The sequence below is a fragment of the Vicia villosa genome, linkage group LG7 (genome assembly GCF_029867415.1).
Source record: "Vicia villosa cultivar HV-30 ecotype Madison, WI linkage group LG7, Vvil1.0, whole genome shotgun sequence".
Classification (NCBI taxonomy): domain Eukaryota; kingdom Viridiplantae; phylum Streptophyta; class Magnoliopsida; order Fabales; family Fabaceae; genus Vicia; species Vicia villosa.
This window is the reverse complement of record NC_081186.1, coordinates 65122499-65142049: the sequence shown is the minus strand read 5'-3', so window position 1 is coordinate 65142049 and position 19551 is coordinate 65122499. Positions and strand designations below refer to the sequence as shown.

The 19551-nt window shown below is 35.9% G+C and overlaps 1 protein-coding gene across 2 annotated transcripts; it reads left to right on the top strand.

The window, feature by feature from the left end:
- Nucleotides 1–98: 98 nt before the first annotated feature.
- Nucleotides 99–17462, top strand: LOC131620656 (uncharacterized). Of its 2 annotated transcripts, none has more exons than XR_009289212.1 (2): nt 99–11927; nt 17256–17462. XR_009289212.1 is itself a non-coding variant. In XM_058891790.1 (2 exons), the coding sequence occupies exon 2, from the start codon at nt 5557–5559 to the stop codon at nt 6541–6543; it is 987 nt and encodes a 328-aa protein (XP_058747773.1). In that variant the 5' UTR covers nt 99–929; nt 2310–5556; the 3' UTR covers nt 6544–12520. The 2 variants fall into 2 exon arrangements, 1 of the variants encoding a protein (XP_058747773.1); XM_058891790.1 differs by lacking the exon at nt 17256–17462 and having other exon boundaries at nt 99–929; nt 2310–12520.
- Nucleotides 17463–19551: the final 2089 nt, after the last annotated feature.

Sequence of the window (19551 nt, the reverse complement as noted above, 5' to 3'; positions counted from 1 at the left end):
AATATTAATATTAGGTGATATTATTATTAATATTATCTAGTATTATAGAATTTGTATATGTTATTACTAACTATTATTATTCTTACTAATTTTAATTATTAGGAGTTTTTTATTATTATTATGTTATTTGGGCAATAGGTCCATTAGGAATAAAAAGAAAACCTAATTGGTGCAATATAAAAGAGGTGCATAATCCTATTTACAAAGAGGAGGCCATCACTAATCCTTATTTCTTTGACACAATATTCACTGACCAAACGGTTGTTTGCCCTGTGAACGATTTTCTAACCTGCTGTGAAAATCATTCACTCTATCCCCAAATGCCTATCTCTATTTCCCAACCTACAAACCAATAAACAACAACAACAACATTCACTAAAAAAGCCATCTCTGACACTGTAACATTGAAACTCCATGTTAATTGAAGTCCACAATCAGGAAAAAAGAAGCAGAGGAAGAACAAAGGTGAATCGGTCTCCCTCAAACGTTGCAATAAGCTTGCCGACAACCACAAACATTCGAATCCGCCGCGTAGGCTCATCAGATCCACGTTGCCGGAACTCACACCTCCGACCCTTCAATCCGCAACGACCACCGTGAACATCTCCGCCCTCAATCTCCGTTCGAGAATCCTTCACGCAACAACAGCAACACTCTTCACACCAAATCATCAACTAAGGTATGAGCCAACACAATATAACTTGTACATGTTTTTTTGATTTTTTGTTCTTACAGGAAAATAGAGAAACTTGAAAGAAACAATGATAAAGAGGGAGAGAGAACCCGGATCTACAAAGCAGCATCCGCGAGCCACCGCATTGCACCACTCTCCGCCGGAAACGTGCCGACGAGTTCCATTCACTATGAACCACAACGCCCCGATCTACCTCCGCCGTCAAACTGTTTTCATCCTCTTTGCAAGACCGTCGGTATGTTTTCTCTTGATTTCTTTGTTACTCTAAAAAAACTGAGTTAAAAGAGATGTGTATGGATTCTTTGTTTTGGATCTGCAATTCATAAAAGGAAAGTTGAGTTTTCTGTTTTTATTTTTCTTTTTTTGAAAATGTTTGAATTGATTTCGTGGGGATAACAGAGAGTATGCTTTTCGGTATTAATTTTCTATAAAAAACGGTTCAACATGTGAGAAGGATAAAATAATACATCTTTATTTTCGGTTTACTTTTTATGGTTTTTTATTGCTTTGAATGATAGTCCAACGTGTACCATTGCTGGTGTGATTTTAAGGATAAAAATGGATTGTCGTTATGATTTCTAGGTAAGTTTCATCTACATGTATATTATCATATATTAAGTTGTCAATTGAATCTAAAGTGAGCAATATAATGGTAGGCTGAATTCTAAACACTAACATGATCTTTTTATTTAGAGAAAAGATACACATGTTATGTTAAAATTAATTTAGGATAGTTTCTTTGTTTTCATTAACCATTAATTAATTAAAATAATATTAATTCAAATAAACTTATTTTGCTAAATGGTTTTAACCATCTTATTGGTTATGATGATTAGTATATTTCTCCTTATCAATTCGTTATTATTTGTAATCGAAACTATCGGTTATGAGGGATAACGATAAATTAATAATTAAAATACATCAATTTGCTAAAAGTGATAATCGAATCAATCGATTAGAATTGCCAGCAATCCTTTACTAATCTGTTAACTATGGTGATCGAATCTATTGATCATTGCGGTTAATGGTAAACAAATTAAAATAAGGGTTGTACGCCCAAACACACTAAACCACGTAACTACAGATTTTCATCTTTTCAAACACTGCGATGTTCAAACTGCGATAAGGTAATTCAAAATACCTTCGAACATTCGCATTTCAAAACAATTTCAAAACAACTTCACGCAATCTCTATAATCAAATTCTAAGGCGTACAATCATGTGCCCGAACTACGTAGACTCTGATCCTCCATAAGGAGGTACGTAGGCACTTGGCAACAAGGCGAGTCCCCCTCTTCCAAACTCTAATCATGTTCAAATAATTAGCCTTTAACTCTATTTACTGTCTGTCATCTTTCTTTATCTTTTGCCACAAACCTTCATCTTTGCACTGTTAACCTTTAGGAAAGGGTTTTGGGTGCCTAACACCTTCCCTCGACCTGAATATAGTATCTTACCCCGAATCTCATAACTGCGTAGGGTTTCCTATTCGCCCTTCAGAATAGGTGGCGGCTCTCTAAGTTTCAATTTTAGGGCAGGTTGCTACACCAATCATCATCCATGATCTGAAACACCAAAATCACTAAGCTTGATCCTCACTTGAACCATACTGCAGATCGAGCATCACCAACTAGTCCAGAGGTTTTCAATTCATGCCAAGCATCCAAACATGTTCCATAAGGTCCATTGAAGGTGTTCAGATCAAGAAACAACATCTGGAATCCCTCATTTGCAGAATTCGATCCTCAGTTGTGCCGTTTTTAAGGTAAGCTCTCTTGAACTTCAAACTCTATTCTCCATGCATCATAAATGAAATATGAACATACCATCTTGTTTCTGCACTATCACTGATCAATAGCCCTCAATCAATTTCACAATTCATCAATCATACACGATTTCATGTTCAAATTCAGAATTAGGGTTCTTCGTGTTCATCAGAAAATTAACCACCTTAGAGCAAAAATAAATGAAATTAAAGATCACCATCATGTTCCTTGTGAAAAAACGAGTAGGATAGGCTATTCACTTGATCAAAATGATTCAGGTTTCAGATTTTTCAAATTCAAGTTAGGGTTGTGTTCTTGGCGCCAGATTTTGAAACTGAAATTAGGAATTGATTCAAAAATATAATTCATTCGTTGCAAACGTTAAACAGACCACGCGCGTGGTCCAATTGGCAAGTGTTTTGGTTGGTAACCTTGAGTGCGTGGGTTCAAGTCCTTGTGGTGACAAAACCTAATTTTTTAATTCTATTTTTCTTATTTTTCTTCACAACTTCATCAATTAATTTAACCAATCAAATTAACTCATTTTTATGTATTTTATGTATTTTAAAAAAAATCGCAAAAATATATTTATTTAATACATTTTTGATTAAGTTTAAAATGACATATTTTTAAGTGTTTTTAAATACTTTAAATATTGTTTTTCATTTGATTTTTCAAACTTAATCACTTGCAAATATTTTGTGATCAAACCCTAATTATTTAGGTCTTAATTAAGCATGAAATTTGTTTTTTATCTTAATTAAGTTGACTTTTGTCAAAATTCAAACCGTTTTAAAACAAACGATCATAGTTTTTCAAAACGATAAACCTTTTCTTTTTTGGTTTTGTTTTCAAAAGAAACTATTGATTAAATCTTTTTTTGGATTGATCAATTGATTCCCAAAAAAATACCATGGGCCTCCATGTAGGTATAAGTCCCAAGCTCCTTTTGTACATACCCTTTCCTTTTTTTTTTGTACAGAAAATTTCTTTTAAAACAAAGACTTTCAAATAGTTTTTCAAACGACGAAACCTTGCGTCTGTTAATAAAACAATCAACCATGTTTTATAAAATAAAACACGAGCCTCCACATAGGTATAAGTCTCATTCCCGTACATAAAATTAGGTATTTCATTGTACATTCACCTTTTTGTACATACCTCGATCAGTTTATATTTAACTTCGAATAACAAATCAAAAATGAAGATTTTCTTTAAATCTTCCCAAAAAAATACCATGGGCTCCATGTAGGTATAAATCCCAAGCCCTTTTGTAAATACTTGTTTACATAGCTTTTGAATAAACTCAAGTGGGTCTCTCCCCGAGTATAAGTCCCGAGCCCCCGTGTATACAAATGGATCATGCATACAGGTATATTTCCTTCATAAACTCCATTATATACACACACTTTGTCATACATATGTGCTTGTTCATACTTGTTCATATTTGTTCATGTACTTGTTCATATTTGTTCGTACTTGTTCATATTTGTGATTGTGTTATATATATGCTTGTTCAACTTAGTACAATACTAGGTTCCCCATAGCCTCCTATTGGGCTTCGTGCAAAGAATCTCCCTAATTTAGGTTAGGACATAGAGTATGGTTTCCCGGTGAAATCGCTCTAAGAGCTCAAACCAACTATACCATGCCTCCCCTTGGGCTTTGTACAAACGAGTGACCCTCCCATAGCCTCCTCTTGGGCTTACAATGCAAGGACCCTCGATTGTCCCTCACATAGCCTCCTCTTGGGCTTACAATGCAAGTACCCTCAGATAGCCTCCTCTTGGGCTTCGTACAAGGACCCACGGGCTTCTTATAAGCATCCCCAATATCCAAATCAAATACCTTAGGAGATTAGACATTTATCATCTCTATGATAGGAGTATCTCTTCTATATCATCACAATCAATCAATCAATCAAACTTTTTTGCCACAAGGCTGGCTAATCAATCAAACCTTTTTGCCACCATACTGGCTGATTAATCAAAGTTTTTGTCCCAAGGCTGACTTCATTGAAACTTTTGCCACAAGGCTGGCTGATTAATCAAAACTTTTTGTCACAAGGCTGACTTCATTGAAAGTTTTTGCCACAAGGCTGGCTAAAAAGCATCTTTATCATTCTAAGCACCATAAGTGGCATGGCCCAGGGCTTATAATGAAAAGATTTTCAAACAAAAACAAACAGATGTATGTGATGATATAGATTAGATACATCGAACATTTAGATGACATTTGTCTCTTATCCTTTGCTTCCACTAGCATAAGTGGGAACTACGATTGCTCTGACTTTCTCAACATCCCTTTGAGAATACGTAGGCACAAGGTCGTATCTTTGGCGAGCAAAACTTCTCCCTCAAACCACTCAAACCTTAGCACCCGTAGACCCGAGCTACAGATGCTCTGATTCCCTCTAAGGCATATGTATGCAGAGGATCGTGATGATCTTTGCGAGCATAATCAAACAAACACCCTAGGTCCCACCTATTTCACAACAGAACCTCCACCATAACATAGAATGAAACAAACACAACAAAAAAAAGCCTATAGAGTACTATAGATACGTTGGGTGCTAATACCTTCCCTTCGTATAACCAACCCTCTTACCCAAGATCTCTCCCCCCACTTTTAAGGTTATTGCAGCTTTTTTCCTTTTCCTACTTTGGAAATAATAAAAAGTTTGGTCGAAACAAAGAAAAATCATTTTTATGAGCACTCGAGCCCAAAGAAGGCATCAGGTGTCTCATCCCGAAAAAAGATACGATTTTTCCCCGCGACAATCCCTACAGAATTTGGGCGAAGATCCTTCTGGGTTGCATCTACCATAGAAAGGCAACTGTTTCTCCTAACTATGTCAACAAGGACCAACAATACATTTTGCATTGTATTGGTAAACAAGAGAAGGTGGATCTTCCTTTCATCATCGTCAATCACACGTGGAATCGTGTAAGGGACTCTAGAGAGCAAGTCAGATTGAAGTCTACCAAGTACAAAAGGAACATCATTCCTTTTGGAAGGATAATTACTGATATTCTGGTTCAGACTGGATTAGTTGGTGATCTGGAAAAAGCTGGAATTATTAAAGATTCTTTTGCAATGTGTGGAAGTACCATGAATGCCCACACTGTGAAAAAGATGAATCTTATTGAGACAATTGTTGCTACTCCCAGCGTGGATCATGAAATCTTGACCAGAAAGGCTCCTGCTCTGGCTGATTTTGAACTGTTTTTCAAAAATGAGCATCCTAACATTGTTGTTAGCTATCTGAAACTATGTAAAGAGGAAGGATCTGCGTATGATCCTGTGTGGATAAGCAACAAAGAGCTTCTCATTATAGCTGACCAAGTACCAGAAAAAGAGGAAAAGAAAAAGAAGAAGAAAAGAAAGCAAGACCAGCAAGAAGGAAGGAAAGATAAGAAGGAAAAGAAAGAAGAGCAGAAAGAAGTTAATCAAGAAAAGGAAGAAGAGAAGAAAGAAGAGAAGAAGGAAGAAAAGAAGGAGAAAAAGAGAAAGACTGTTGGTGATGGACCTTCCAAGCCTCAGAAGAAGAAGAAGAAATCTCCAGGTATTACTATTTCTGAGCCTGTTTCTGTTCCTGTTTTAATATCTAAACCTATATCAACAGAAGCTCTACCAGAAAAATTACTAAAAAAAGCCCCAGAAATTCCTCCTCAAACCACCAAAATTTCTAACCCTCCATCTTCTGCTTCCCTCAAGTCTAAAGGAAAACAACCTATGCTTGATTCTGAACAAATTCTTGATCCAAAACCTTTAAACACCATCTTCCCAGATGAAGATATTTTTGTTTCTGCTCAACCTCAACCCCCACCTTATGAATCTCAACTTCAACCTTCTGACCCCCAACATGTTGACACTCCAGTGTTCTTCCACCTCTCCTCTCCAGAATCATCATTTTCTGAATCTTTCATTCGCCTCATGCACTCTCTTAAACCCTATAATCCATCTTCCGACCCCATTGTTGTAGTCTTTGAATCAGACAATGAAGATGAATCGTCTATTCAACCATCCTCTTCAAACACTTCTTTGTTTGATAGAGTTTCTGACCCTTACTCCATCTCTTAACCAGAATCTCCAATCACCCGCTTCAAAATTAACCCTCCAAAATCTTCTGTTGATATTCGTTTTGAATTATTAAAATATAAGTTCAGAACAGGGTTAGATTATCTGAAGGTTGCCCATGACTCCAAGTTGGATCAAGTGGCTGCTAAAAAGCTCTGGACGACTTTTCTTGAGGATGTGCAAGCAGAGTTTCTGGACCTCCAGAAGGATTGCCTTGCCGCTGCTCCTGGTCCTGCTGGACTCGCTTTGGAGTACATTGCTGGCATCTACTCTCATCCCATTTCTAACTGGAAGATTCTGGAAGAAAAACCCTTTGTGGATGAAATGGTAGTGGAAAATCCTTTGCCTCTGGTTGTCTGGAAGCCTTATCTGTATTCAGTTCTGACTGGAGACTTTAAGACTATGTTTGACTGGTTCAGGGAGAACCCTCTGGAAGAGTATCTTGACTTGGTATATCCTCATATTGAGTATCCTCCAGAAGAAGAAGCTGAAGAAGAGCAACAAGCTGAACAACATCATGCTGAAGAGATTCAAGCTCAAGAGATTCCTGTTGAAGAGGAACCAATTGCTGAAAATCAAATGATTCAAGCTTCTGATATTCCTACTTCTTCTGCTGGTCCTTCTACATCTGTTCTGTTTGAAACTCTAAAGGAACTCCAACAGAATCAAGCTTCCTTAGCTAGTTGTCTGGGCAAGCAAGATGACACCAATGAGAAATTCAGAACTTGGATGCAGAGACAGGAAGATTCCTCCAAGAAGTAAGCTGAAGACACTGCTGAGATTAAGAACCTTCTAGCAGCTTTAGCCTCTAAGCTTAACCAGTCGTAGTCTGTGTCTTGTGTCTTACTTAGTTTTCTTTGTTTTTGCATATGCTTTGTTGCATATGCTTTGTACTCCCTTCTAATTAATCAATGAAATATATTTATTTCTTCACTTTTGTATCTTTCATCTGAATCTTTTAAACTTTTTGATGTTATGACAAAAGGGGGAGAAACATGCTAATTGAATTGATTTATAATATCAGTTGTTGGGCTTAAGTTTCAACAGTCCTAACAAATATATTGCAAGTTTTCTGTCTCTAATAGTTTTGCAGGAATGTGATACTCTGAACAAGCTCAATATGGGGAGAAGCAAATATGGGAAAAGCATATCTGAAGAAAATCTCTCAAAGAGTTGAAGCAATCAAGCTTAATGTTTTGATACATAAAGTTTCAAGCTTTGATACAAGCTATGTTTTAAAGTGCTCTGATACAAACTTTGCTCTGATTGCTCTGACACAAGAAGTTTCAAGATCAGAAAGAAGCTTTGCTCTTATATAAGAAATTTTATGCTCTGATACAAGAAGCTATGAAGCTCTGATATAAGCAAGCCTTCTTGATGTTCAGATAAGCCAAAGTGATCTCAAAGAGAAATTCAACTGAATTAATCTGAAGTTTAAAGTTCAACGTGAAAGTCTCAACTGAAATGGAAAAATACTCAGGGAAGTTTTTTATTTATAAAATCTTCTAGTATTAATTTCAGGGGGAGATTGTTAATCTTAGGGGGAGACATATTCACACACTCTGATTAATATGCTTTATGCTATATCTGTGTATTGTCTTTTTCATCTGATATTCTGGATACAAATTCATATAAATTCTGTATGTTTTTGTCATCATCAAAAGGGGGAGTTTGTTAGAACAAGAAATGTTCTGATCAATATTCTTAGTTTTGATGATAATATTATATATGAATTTTGTATAAGAGAATATGGTACTCTCATTATTCACGTTTTCCATTTCAGGAAAAGTATAAAAGAGTATGCATAAATCAGCGTTCAGAAGAAGGGTAATATTGAATGATTTTATTGCTTATGACTTTCATATGGTTCCATAAAATCTTCAAAATCTTACCATTCCTATCAGTCAAGTACCTTCCTCTGCTACAACCTCTGCGTCCCCATCAAGGAATAAAAAGAGAAAGCATTCTTAGAAATCTTCTTGCGAAGGGCCTTCTAAGAAGAGCAAGGTTTGTCGTTGTGCTAAGAAAAATTTGGAAACCATTCCACAAGCTAGGTTGCCATAACTTCTATACCAACCAAGGTTGCCATATCCTCTATACCAACCAAGGTTGCCATAACTTCTATACCAACCAAGGTTGCCATATCCTCTATACCAACCAAGGTTGCCATAACTTCTTATGCATCAAGGACTCTGGAACTTGTTCAGGGTTCTGAAACTGCTACTTCTTCCACTGTAAGTATGTATACTTCTAGTATCTCTTTACTTGCATTCGTTTTTAATAATTCATCTTCAACCACTTCAACTTCATCACCACCTCCACCTCCTGTTTCCACGTTTAGAACAGTGACTGCTCCCCCCAAGAAAAATCCAAATCCCACATAAGTTCCTACTTCTGAACAACCTCTACCACACCCTTCATCTCAACTATTGGTTTCTCTCCCTCTACAAACACACTCCATTTTCTCATAATTCAATCCTACTATAACCACCCTTGCAGAATCATCCCACACACTCATTCCCTCTACACTCCTAACCCAACTAACCTCTTCTGAAAAACCACCCTCACCACAACCCTCAGAAACCTCAACTCAATTAAAAACTAACCTCCCCCTAATTTCCTTTGTTGATTGTAACACCCTTCTAAACCCTCGCAAAATATTAAATAAATTCAGATTAAAAACATGTACAAGGATGTTACAACTCCAAAAGAAATAAAATATCAAATCATTTTTCATGCCCTTTCAAGGAACAAAATTGCAATTTATTCACTAAACCATGTTTAACACAGCGGAAAATAATTTTTAAGACTGAATAACGTAAACCATCAGTTATCAATACCAAATCACCTGTTCAAAATAAATTGAACATAATCCAAACTAATTAAAATAAGAGTTTAACAATTAACTCTAAAATAAGCATTCCCCGGTGTTACAAGACCAGAGCATGACATTGACGCGAAAACTAAACGGACTAGCCTACAAGCTATCCTCACCGAGCACAACCGCTGCTACTCCTCAATCTGAAAATAATCAACAATAAATGTGAGACATATCACAATTAAATTATATTATAAGTTCATAACGACAAAACATCATAAGCATATTATTCACCCAACTACAACATATTTAGATTTTCAGAATTATTCACCAACAGTTATAAAAATTCAATCAAACTCATCACTACGAAATAACACTGGAAATCTTCCAATCATGTTATAACAACACATATAAAATGCAACGAATATATGCATGTGTGTCATACCCCAATTTTTGACCTAAGATACCACCTCATATCATAGCATATGCATCATTTGCATCTCTAACAAATTGCATAGCTTGTGTTTGTTACTTGTGGCTCAGCGGGATTTAATCAGGAAATCACTCATCAGTACAAGTAATAATCAATTAGGGTTTTGTTCTTTCTTCATTTCAAATGAATCATCTTCATCAACAATCAACATTTGGTCATCAAAGATTCATTTCAACAAGCTCAAAAGCTCTGAACCAACCAGATTAGGGTTTTGACTGAAGACATCATACTCTTGACTTTTGCTCAGAATTTGACCTAATGACTTGGGACATGACCTCAAGACCCCAAGTGCATCATTTTGACCTAATCCATTGGCTTAGAACATCTCCTATACAAAGATTGATCAGACAAATCCTCAGATCAGGGTTTTTGAACTATCAGGGACTGAAATCAGGGATCACATTTGGGAAACCCTAAAAATCCCCAGGGAGTCAATCAAAGGTTTCAATCATCCTCAAATAATCCCTATGACAATATACAATGGAAATTGTATCTCAATTCAAGGTCCACAGTCATCAATTTCATCTGGTCGACAATTAGGGTTTTTGACCTAATTCACTGAACAACTGACTTTTTAATCAGGACATGGTGCCACAACTCAAATCATGGCTCAATATCCTCTAATGCTTCAATGTAATCCATTCATACTATTCATTTGATGAGGATATCCTGTTTCATTTGAAATCTCCAGAAACGCGATTCGTCTGAAAAGTCAACTGTACAAGATCACCATTGACTTTTGGGGAACTTTGGTCAACCATGACTTTTGAAGTTTTAAATCATCAATATATGATATGAGAAGTCATTTGATCAATGAAAATCAAGAAAATCAATCAAGAATCAAAAGTCAAAAGTTTGACTTTTCATACTTAGAAAAATTTCTAAGTGTTTTTCATGGTTTTTTCCAAACTTTGGAAGGGAATTTCTCAAAATTTCACCTACAAACTGAAAAAAACTTCCAACATGAAAGTTGTAGATTTTGATCCAATAAACAACTTTGACACATAAATTTTTTTCAAAAGATCAACCATTTAAGAGATATGGTGCTCCAAAGTTGGTACTTTTTGAAAACTTCACTTGAAATCTCATTTTCTTCAAAGTTCATGGATCTTTTTCACCCACTTCCTTAAAGATCTTGAAGAAACTTTCAACTAGGGTTTTGAAGTGTGTAATATGAGCTTTCCAAAATGTCCAAGAGCATGAAAAAATATGGAGTGTAGCTATGGTTTTGAATTTTGCCATTAGTGAACTTTTCACTTGAAATTTCAAGTCATTTTGCCAAAGTTATGAACCAAATTGCCAAATGGACCAAGTAATGATGCATAGAGGCAATAATTGGAGATATTTTTCTGATTTGAGACAGATGGGAAAGAGATAAGAAGCATAGCCAATTTTAACCATGGTTTAGTAACTTTAACCATATGCATTTAATGGTAAGATTCCTTTCTATCCCTTAAGTGCCAAATCACCAAAGAAGAAGCAACTTGCAAGAGCCTTGTATTCAGAATCCATGGCCTATAAATAGAGGTCCAAACCTCATTCAAAAACACACCAAAACCTCACAATTATAGGTTTTCTCTCTTCTTTCTTAAGTTACAAGTTTCATGAGTTTCAAAGAGGGAGAATTGCAATTTCCATCTCTTGCAATTTCTAAGCAAAGTGAGGGTTCTAACATCCCATAAACATCAAATGTGAAGTGTTTGATCCATCCACACACCCCAAAAACACTCAGAACTCAAAATCACTACCTCACCTCCATATGAACACATAATGAGCCTTATCATGCCAATTTTCATTCTAGCTCATTTCTGTCCAAGTTAAACATCCAAACACATTCCATATACCATATATGAGCTATCCCAACCATCATCCATGATCTGAAACACCTCCATCTTCAAATTCGATTCACTCTTGAAGCTTATGCAGGTCGGGTACCATGGCCATGCCCAGATGAATTCAGATGGTTCCAAGCATCCAGACACCTTCCATAATCATCATTGAAGCTATCCAGATCATCACAAAGCATCTGTAACACCTCCAGATCAGAATTCAATTCTCAGTTGGCCGTTTTTGAAGGTAAGCTCTCTTGAACTTCAAACTCTATCATACATGCATCATAAATGAAAAATTGATTTGCCATCATGTTTCTGCATATGTATGGATCATTAGCCCTCAATCAATTGCAACTTATCATGCACATACACGATTTCAGATTGAATCATAGAATTAGGGTTCTTCACAATTTCCAGAAAATTAATGATCTTAGAGTGAAAATAAATGAAATTAAATGGTACCATCATGTTCCTCGTCCAAAATCGAGCAAGATAGGCTATTCACTTGATCAAAACAATCCAGTATTCAGAATTTTCAAATTCAAATTGTTCATGTGTTCTTGGCGCCATTTTTTGCGAAGGAAATTTGAAAAATGACTTTGAAATATAATCAGTTGGATGCGTATGTATTACAAGCTGCGCGCGCAGCTCAGTTGGTCATTGTTTTGGCTGGTGAGAGAAGGTGTGTGGGTTCAAACCCTTGTGGAGACAAAACCAATTTTTTATCACTTATTTTTCTTATTTTTCTTTACAACTTCAATTAATTATTTAACCAGTCAAAATTCATCATTTTCACTTCATTTTTTTACACTTCTTATTTAATAGGTATATTTTAAGAACATCCAAAAAAAATCACAAAAAAAATATTAATTTAATACATTTTAATTAAGTTTAAAATGACATATTTTTAAGTATTTTTAATACTTTAAAATTTGTTTTTCATTTGATTTTTCAAACTTAATTACTTGTAAATATTTTGTGATCAAACCCTAATCACTTAGGTCTTAATTAAGCATTAAAACTTGTTTTAAACTTAATTAAGTTGATTTCTTTCATATTCAAATCGTTTTAAAACGAGCGATCGCGATTCTTTTCAAAACGATAAACCATTTCTTTTTGAACTATTGATTAAACCTTTTTAATTGATCAATTGATTTTCAAAACGAAGTGGGGCCTCTCGAATATTAGAGAGTGTAAGTCCCATTTCTTTTTCCTTTTTGTACAGTTTTAAACAATAAAACTTCTTTCAAAATAAATCTTTTCAAATTTCAAAACAAACTTCAAAATAAACAATCAACCATGTTTTATAAAAGAAAACACGGGCCTCCACGTAGGTATAAGTCCCAAGCCCTTTTGGACATACCCATTCCTGTACATGAAATTAGGTATTTCATTGTACACACACCGTTTTGTACATATCTCGATCAATTTGATTTTTAACTTTGAATAACAAACCAAAAATGAAGGTTTTCTTTAAATCTTCCCAAAAAAGAACCATGGGCCTCCATGTAGGTATAAGTCCCAAGCCCTTGTAAAAACCTGTTTACATAGCTTTGAATAAACTCAAGCGGACCACTCCCCGAGTGTGAGTCCCGAGCCCCCGTGTATACAAATGGATCATGCTTACAGGTATATTTCCTTCATAAACTCCATTATATACACACACTTTGTCATATATAATTGTTCATACCTGTTCATGTTTGTTCATACTTGTTCATGTTTGTTCATATGTGTGATATGTGTGCTTGTTCAACTTAGTACAACACTAGGTTCCCCATAGCCTCCTATTGGGCTTCGTGCAAAGAATCTCCACTAGTTTAGGTTAGGACATAGAGTATGGTTTCCCGGTGAAATCGCTCTAAGAGCTCAGACCAACTATGCCATGCCTCCCCTTGGGCTTTGTACAAACGGGTGACCCTCCCATAGCCTCCTCTTGGGCTTACAATGCAAGGACCCTGGATTGTCCCTCCCATAGCCTCCTCTTGGGCTTACAATGCAAGGACCCTCGGATAGCCTCCTCTTGGGCTTCGTACAAGGACCCACGGGCTTCTTATAAGCATCCCCAATATCCAAATCAAATACCCTAGGAGATTAGACATTTATCATCTCTATGATAGGAGTATCTCTTCTATATCATCACAAACAATCAATCAATCAAACTTTTTTGCCACAAGGCTGGCTAATCAATCAAACTTTTTTGCCACAAGGCTGGCTAATCAATCAAACTTCTTTTTGCCACAAGGCTGGCTAATCAATCAAACCGTTTTACCACCATACTGGATGATTAATTAAAGTTTTTGTCACAAGGCTGACTTCATTGAAACTTTTGCCACGAGGCTGGCTGATTAATCAAAACTTTTTGTCACAAGGCTGACTTCATTGAAAGCTTTTGCCACAAGGCTGGTTAAACAACAAAAACATCTTTATCATTCTAAGCACCCTAAGTGGCATGGCCCCGGGCTTATAATGAAAAGATTTTCAAACAAAAAACAAACAGATGTATGTGATGATATAGATTAGATACATCGAACATTTAGATGACATTTGTCTCTTATCCTTTGCTTCCACTAGCATAAGTGGGAACTACGATTGCTCTGACTTTCTCAACATCCCTTTGAGAATACGTAGGCACAAGGTCGATCCTTGGCGAGCAAAATAAAACAAAAAAAACCATTCAAACCTTAGCACCCGTAGACCCGAGCTACAGATGCTCTGATTCCCTCTAAGGGATATGTATGCAGAGGATCGCGATGATCTTTGCGAGCATAATCAAACAAACACCTTAGGTCCCACCTATTTCACAAGAACCTCTCAATAACATGGAATGAAAAACAAAGCAAAGAAACCTATAGAGTACTATAGATACGTTGGGTGCTAATACCTTCCCTTCGTATAACCAACCCTATTACCCAAAGATCTCTCCCCCCACTTTTAGGTTATTGCAGCTTTTTTCCTTTTCCTCTTTTGGAAACAATAAAAATTTTGGTCGGTACAAAAGAAAAATCATTTTTTGAGCACTCGAGCCCAAAGAAGGCATCAGGTGTCTCATCCCGAAAAAGGACAACGATTTTTCGCCCGCGACAATGTGGTACCAATCATCATGGGATTAACCCATTTAATCGATCCAACCAACACAGGGATACGACCTTGCCAAGCACTAATTCAACACAATGGGAATTAGCCCTCGTTGATCCAAACAACACTGGGATACAGCCACCAAATGATTATGAATGCATGCATAACATATAACTTAATCACCATCAACACCGATTACGATGAACAAAATCATCTCGATATAACTCACCGATAGCAACACCGAATTCAATATGTTCATATTTCAGCACCATTCAATAATCACATCATACATATTCACAACGAATATAACATCAATATCGCAGTCATGTTATCGCAACATCACCACATCTATTACATTTATCAAAATATGCACCCGATATACAAATGCACCTTAACGAATTAAAAATCGGGATTTCAAATTAAAATCGAGCCACTGCCCGTTACACCATTTTATTATATAAAATATTTAATTATCTTTACAACACTCAAAATGGCGCTTAAAACGGATACACGGTTTGAAAGATATGGATTTTAGAAAATAAAGTATTTTTCTAAAAAGCTTCAGTGTAACGGGTTACAAAAATGGTGTAACGCGTTACACCTGACAAAACTCATTTATTTTTCAAAAAGGCTACAGTGTAACGGGTTACGAAAATGGCGTAACGCGTTACACATGACGGGCAACACTTCCCTGTTTGCAAAAACACCACTGTAACGGGTTACTATCCCGAGCGTAACCGGTTACGAGACTCAGAAACTCAATTTTTATCTATTTTTCACTACTGTAACGGGTTACGATCCTGGGAGTAACCGGTTACAACGTACCAGTAGCACAAAACCGTCTTTTGACATCATCTCTTTTCTCCAATTCTAACCACAACATACCAAAATGTATGTAACATCAAAACAGTGCCAAATCCCATATTCTAACACATTTCTATCATCAATTGCATCCAATCTACACCATTTATCCCAAAACCCCAAAACCTAACATACATCCAATTGAGACAAACAACATACATAATCAGTCCTATCATCATTAAACTGATAATATAGGATAAAAGGATTAGTCACCCCTTACCTTAGCCAAATATGCTTGAAAACTCTTCTCCTATTCCTCTGCTCTTTCGCATTCTCTTGATTCCTCTTCTCCTCCTTTTTTTCTTTCTATTTTCCTTCTTTTTTCCAATTCTCTTATTTTATGAAAATAACAATTAACTTAGTAAAAGGCCTTCTCAATAGCATCTCCCCTTTACTAATCACCACGCTGGCCCAATTGCTATATTTTCTTAATTTCTCCAATAATTCACAAAAATTCCAATTAATCCAAATAAATAATTTAAATTCCAATTATATTAAATAATGGAAATTATGGGGTGTTAAATTGATCATTCAACCAACCCAGATGCCCCTATAGTAGAAGATCCCTTTCCCCTCTGACTCTGACTATGACTCAAAATCAGTTGTTAAAGTCAATTTTATACTTGAGAGAAACCCTCAACCTTATTTCTCTACATAAGACCCTCTCATCCTGAAAATCGATGTCTTCCCACACCTATTAATGAATTATTGAATCGATTTGAGTATGAGGCAACAGATAAACTTCGGTCTTTGGTTGAAAATTGCACTACTTCTAAGGATTCACATGACATAACTGTTATCTGGCGTACCTTCAGACATTGGATGGATACTAATTCTGAAGAACTTCAATAATTTTGTATCAAGTATTCTAAAAGAAAGGAGTATGAAAAGATGCTTGCTAATAGACCTCCTCCTCCTCTTGTGGTTCGATTTCCTGCACCTGAAGTTTTTGTTTATGAACCTGATACTCAGATGGATGAAGCATCTACTTCTGGTCATGCTTCTAAGAAGCCTCCTGCTGAAGACTCTACACCTACTCCTAAACCAGCATCTGAGACTATTGTTCTTCCTTCTTCAATCTTGAAGACTCTGGAAGAGATCAAGAAAGAGAACGTAATAGTCAGACAGTATTTGGACAGATAAGACCAGCTAATAGAAGAAGAAGCAAGGGTTAACTCTCAGATAACTCAAATGTTTGCACAGATCATGGCTCGCTTATATACCACATTATTTTTTTTTACCTTTTTAGTATAAATTCTGCATTATCTTTGTTTTGTATATTTATCATAATTATTTCAATGAAAGTTTGTTCTTTTTGCATTCTTTTATGAGTGATGACAAAAAGGGGGAGAAAGTAAAATTATTTTGATATATCTATATTCCAAGAAACTGACCCATATACATCTAATAATGTTGAATTGATTAGGAAATATGAAAAAAGTTCATTGAATATTTCTAGATAGGCACTTCTAAAGAAATTTTGCTACTCTCAACTGATCTATAATCATCAGACTGATCCGAGTCAAGAACAAAACCTTTGATTAAAGGAAACTCAAATAGACTTTGATTTAACTTCAACCAGACTCTGATATACTTTGATATAACTGATACCACTGATTTTGTTTCTATCAACCAGACTCCAAGTCACCATCTGCTATGATAGCTAGCTTGACTCTAAGATGACGAACCAAGCAATCAGATTCAGACTCTTAAGAGATTGTGCAATTCAAACTTCATCCTCCAATTGATCTTTTGATGCCTATATAATAAAGACTTTGAAGATTGCAAGATTGACGAACAACTGAACGAAATTTTAAATGCGCTGAAACTCTGCTCATTTCTAAATCTATAAGAAACAAGGAAATTTTGTTCATTAAGTGCTTAACATTGTTGTGTTATCTTTGTATTTCATTTTTGTAATCTTCTTTTAAGAAGCATCTTGTAAACACACACTCTTTGTATTTCAACTTGTAAGTTGATTGTGTTCCTTGAGAGACTAAGGTATAGTTAAAATTTCTCGAGAAGACATTAACGGATAGTCATTGTGGTTTCTGTAATCAGTTCGATTATAGTGGATTAAGTTTTTATTGATAAGGAAAAATCACCTTAGCGGATGGACTGAAGTAACTTTGTTAATAGTAACAACGATAAAAATATCGTGTTCTTTACTTTTATCTTTTTCTCCTCTTTGTTTGTCTTTGTTAAGAAAAAGTTCTAAGCCTTGAAACCGAATTCAACCCCCCTTTCTTGTGTTTCCCTTTACCTTCAAAATCAACCCCTTGCAAGATTTTTTTACTATTAACACTGAAATCTCCATTTTATTTTTCTGTCATTTATTTCCATGCATCAAAGCAACTATAAAACCATTCTCTACTTACAATCGTAAAAACTGTTGAACGATATTAGAAACCACTAGTCTATATGGATATGATAATTATAAAACTTACTTTTGTTTCTCAACGAACAAATATCCAGTGTAAAACTTCAAGTTTGTTTGTAAGAAGGTTCATGGGCATAACCCGTGAAAATCTCAATCACGTAGTGGAACTCTCAAGAAGTCATTCATGGAGAGAGGATGTAGCTCAAGTGGTTAGGACAAAGCTCTAAAAATATCAAATGTATTTTTTTTTATCCCCTGTCTCTCTTTATTTTTGTTACTTATTTATTACTTTTTCGTTCGAAACTATTTTTAATTCTAATTTCACTCATCTTATTTCTTCCACAGCTGTCTTTTGAAAATTATTTTAAACAATTACTTTTACAAAAGATTTTTTATTTTATTTTTTTAAAATAAGTGATGGAATTAAAGGGAGCAAAAGGGATGCTCCGCCCCGATACAACATAGAAAAACTACCTTTCACAATAAAGAAGAGGTAGTATGTTCCAATAATAAAAACTACAAAGATTGACTCTCCTATGAGAGGCACACAACCACCTCCAAGAAAGTGATACAATATCCGACATACACTCGGTAAAACTAAAGTCTTCCTTCTTAAAGATCACCGCATTACGTTTTAACCAAATCACCCAAATCGTAGCGAGCCAAACGGTACCCACAATCATACGCTTGTTTAAACAACGAATCTTCCCGAAGAAATGGAAGAAATCACCAAACTCATCAATAGACAAATCTTCAGATATATCAAGCCACATAAACACCCTTCTCCATATTCGGATCGTAATATTACACAAGAAAAAGAGATGAGATAAAGTTTCCTCCTCATTTGAACATAAGGCACAAACCGCATCACTTCCTTCCTCCAAGACTCCCCTTCTCACCAATTGTTCTCTAGTTGGGATTCTATTTAATAAAAATCTCCAACAAAAACAAAGAATTCTTGGAGGGACTTTGAACTTCCATAAATAGTTTAGAGCCAACACCTTTGTTCTTTCCATCGAAGGACCGGATAGAGGCGCCTTAAAAAACTCATAGCAAGAGTTAACGGAAAAGCACCCATTTGAAGTCAAAGTCCAAGAGAAGCTATCATCACAATTCTCTATAATCGGGACCATATTTAGAACTCCTTGTAAATCTCTAAACTCCGCTGTCAGCAACCTGGTGAATGCCGAAACCAGACCAGAATCTTCGCCTACAGCAGTCGGCCCAGAATCTGAAGCAGGAGCCGGCCCGGGATCAAAAGCAGCAGCCGGCGAGACAGATACAGCAGCATCCGTAGGAACACTACTGTTGCACCTAACCTGCTGCTCCGTAGCAGCCACAACAACAGCCGCTGGACCATCTTCAGAGAACCAACTCAAGAAATTCCAGCACCAACCTCCATCAATAAAGTCCCCTGCAAAATGAATAGAATCCGAAAAATTCCCGGATAAAGAGAATAGAAAAGGAAAAGATTCCATAAGAGATTTTCGACCCGTCCAAGACGCATACCACAACGGCGTAGATGCTCCATTACCAATATTACATTTTATAG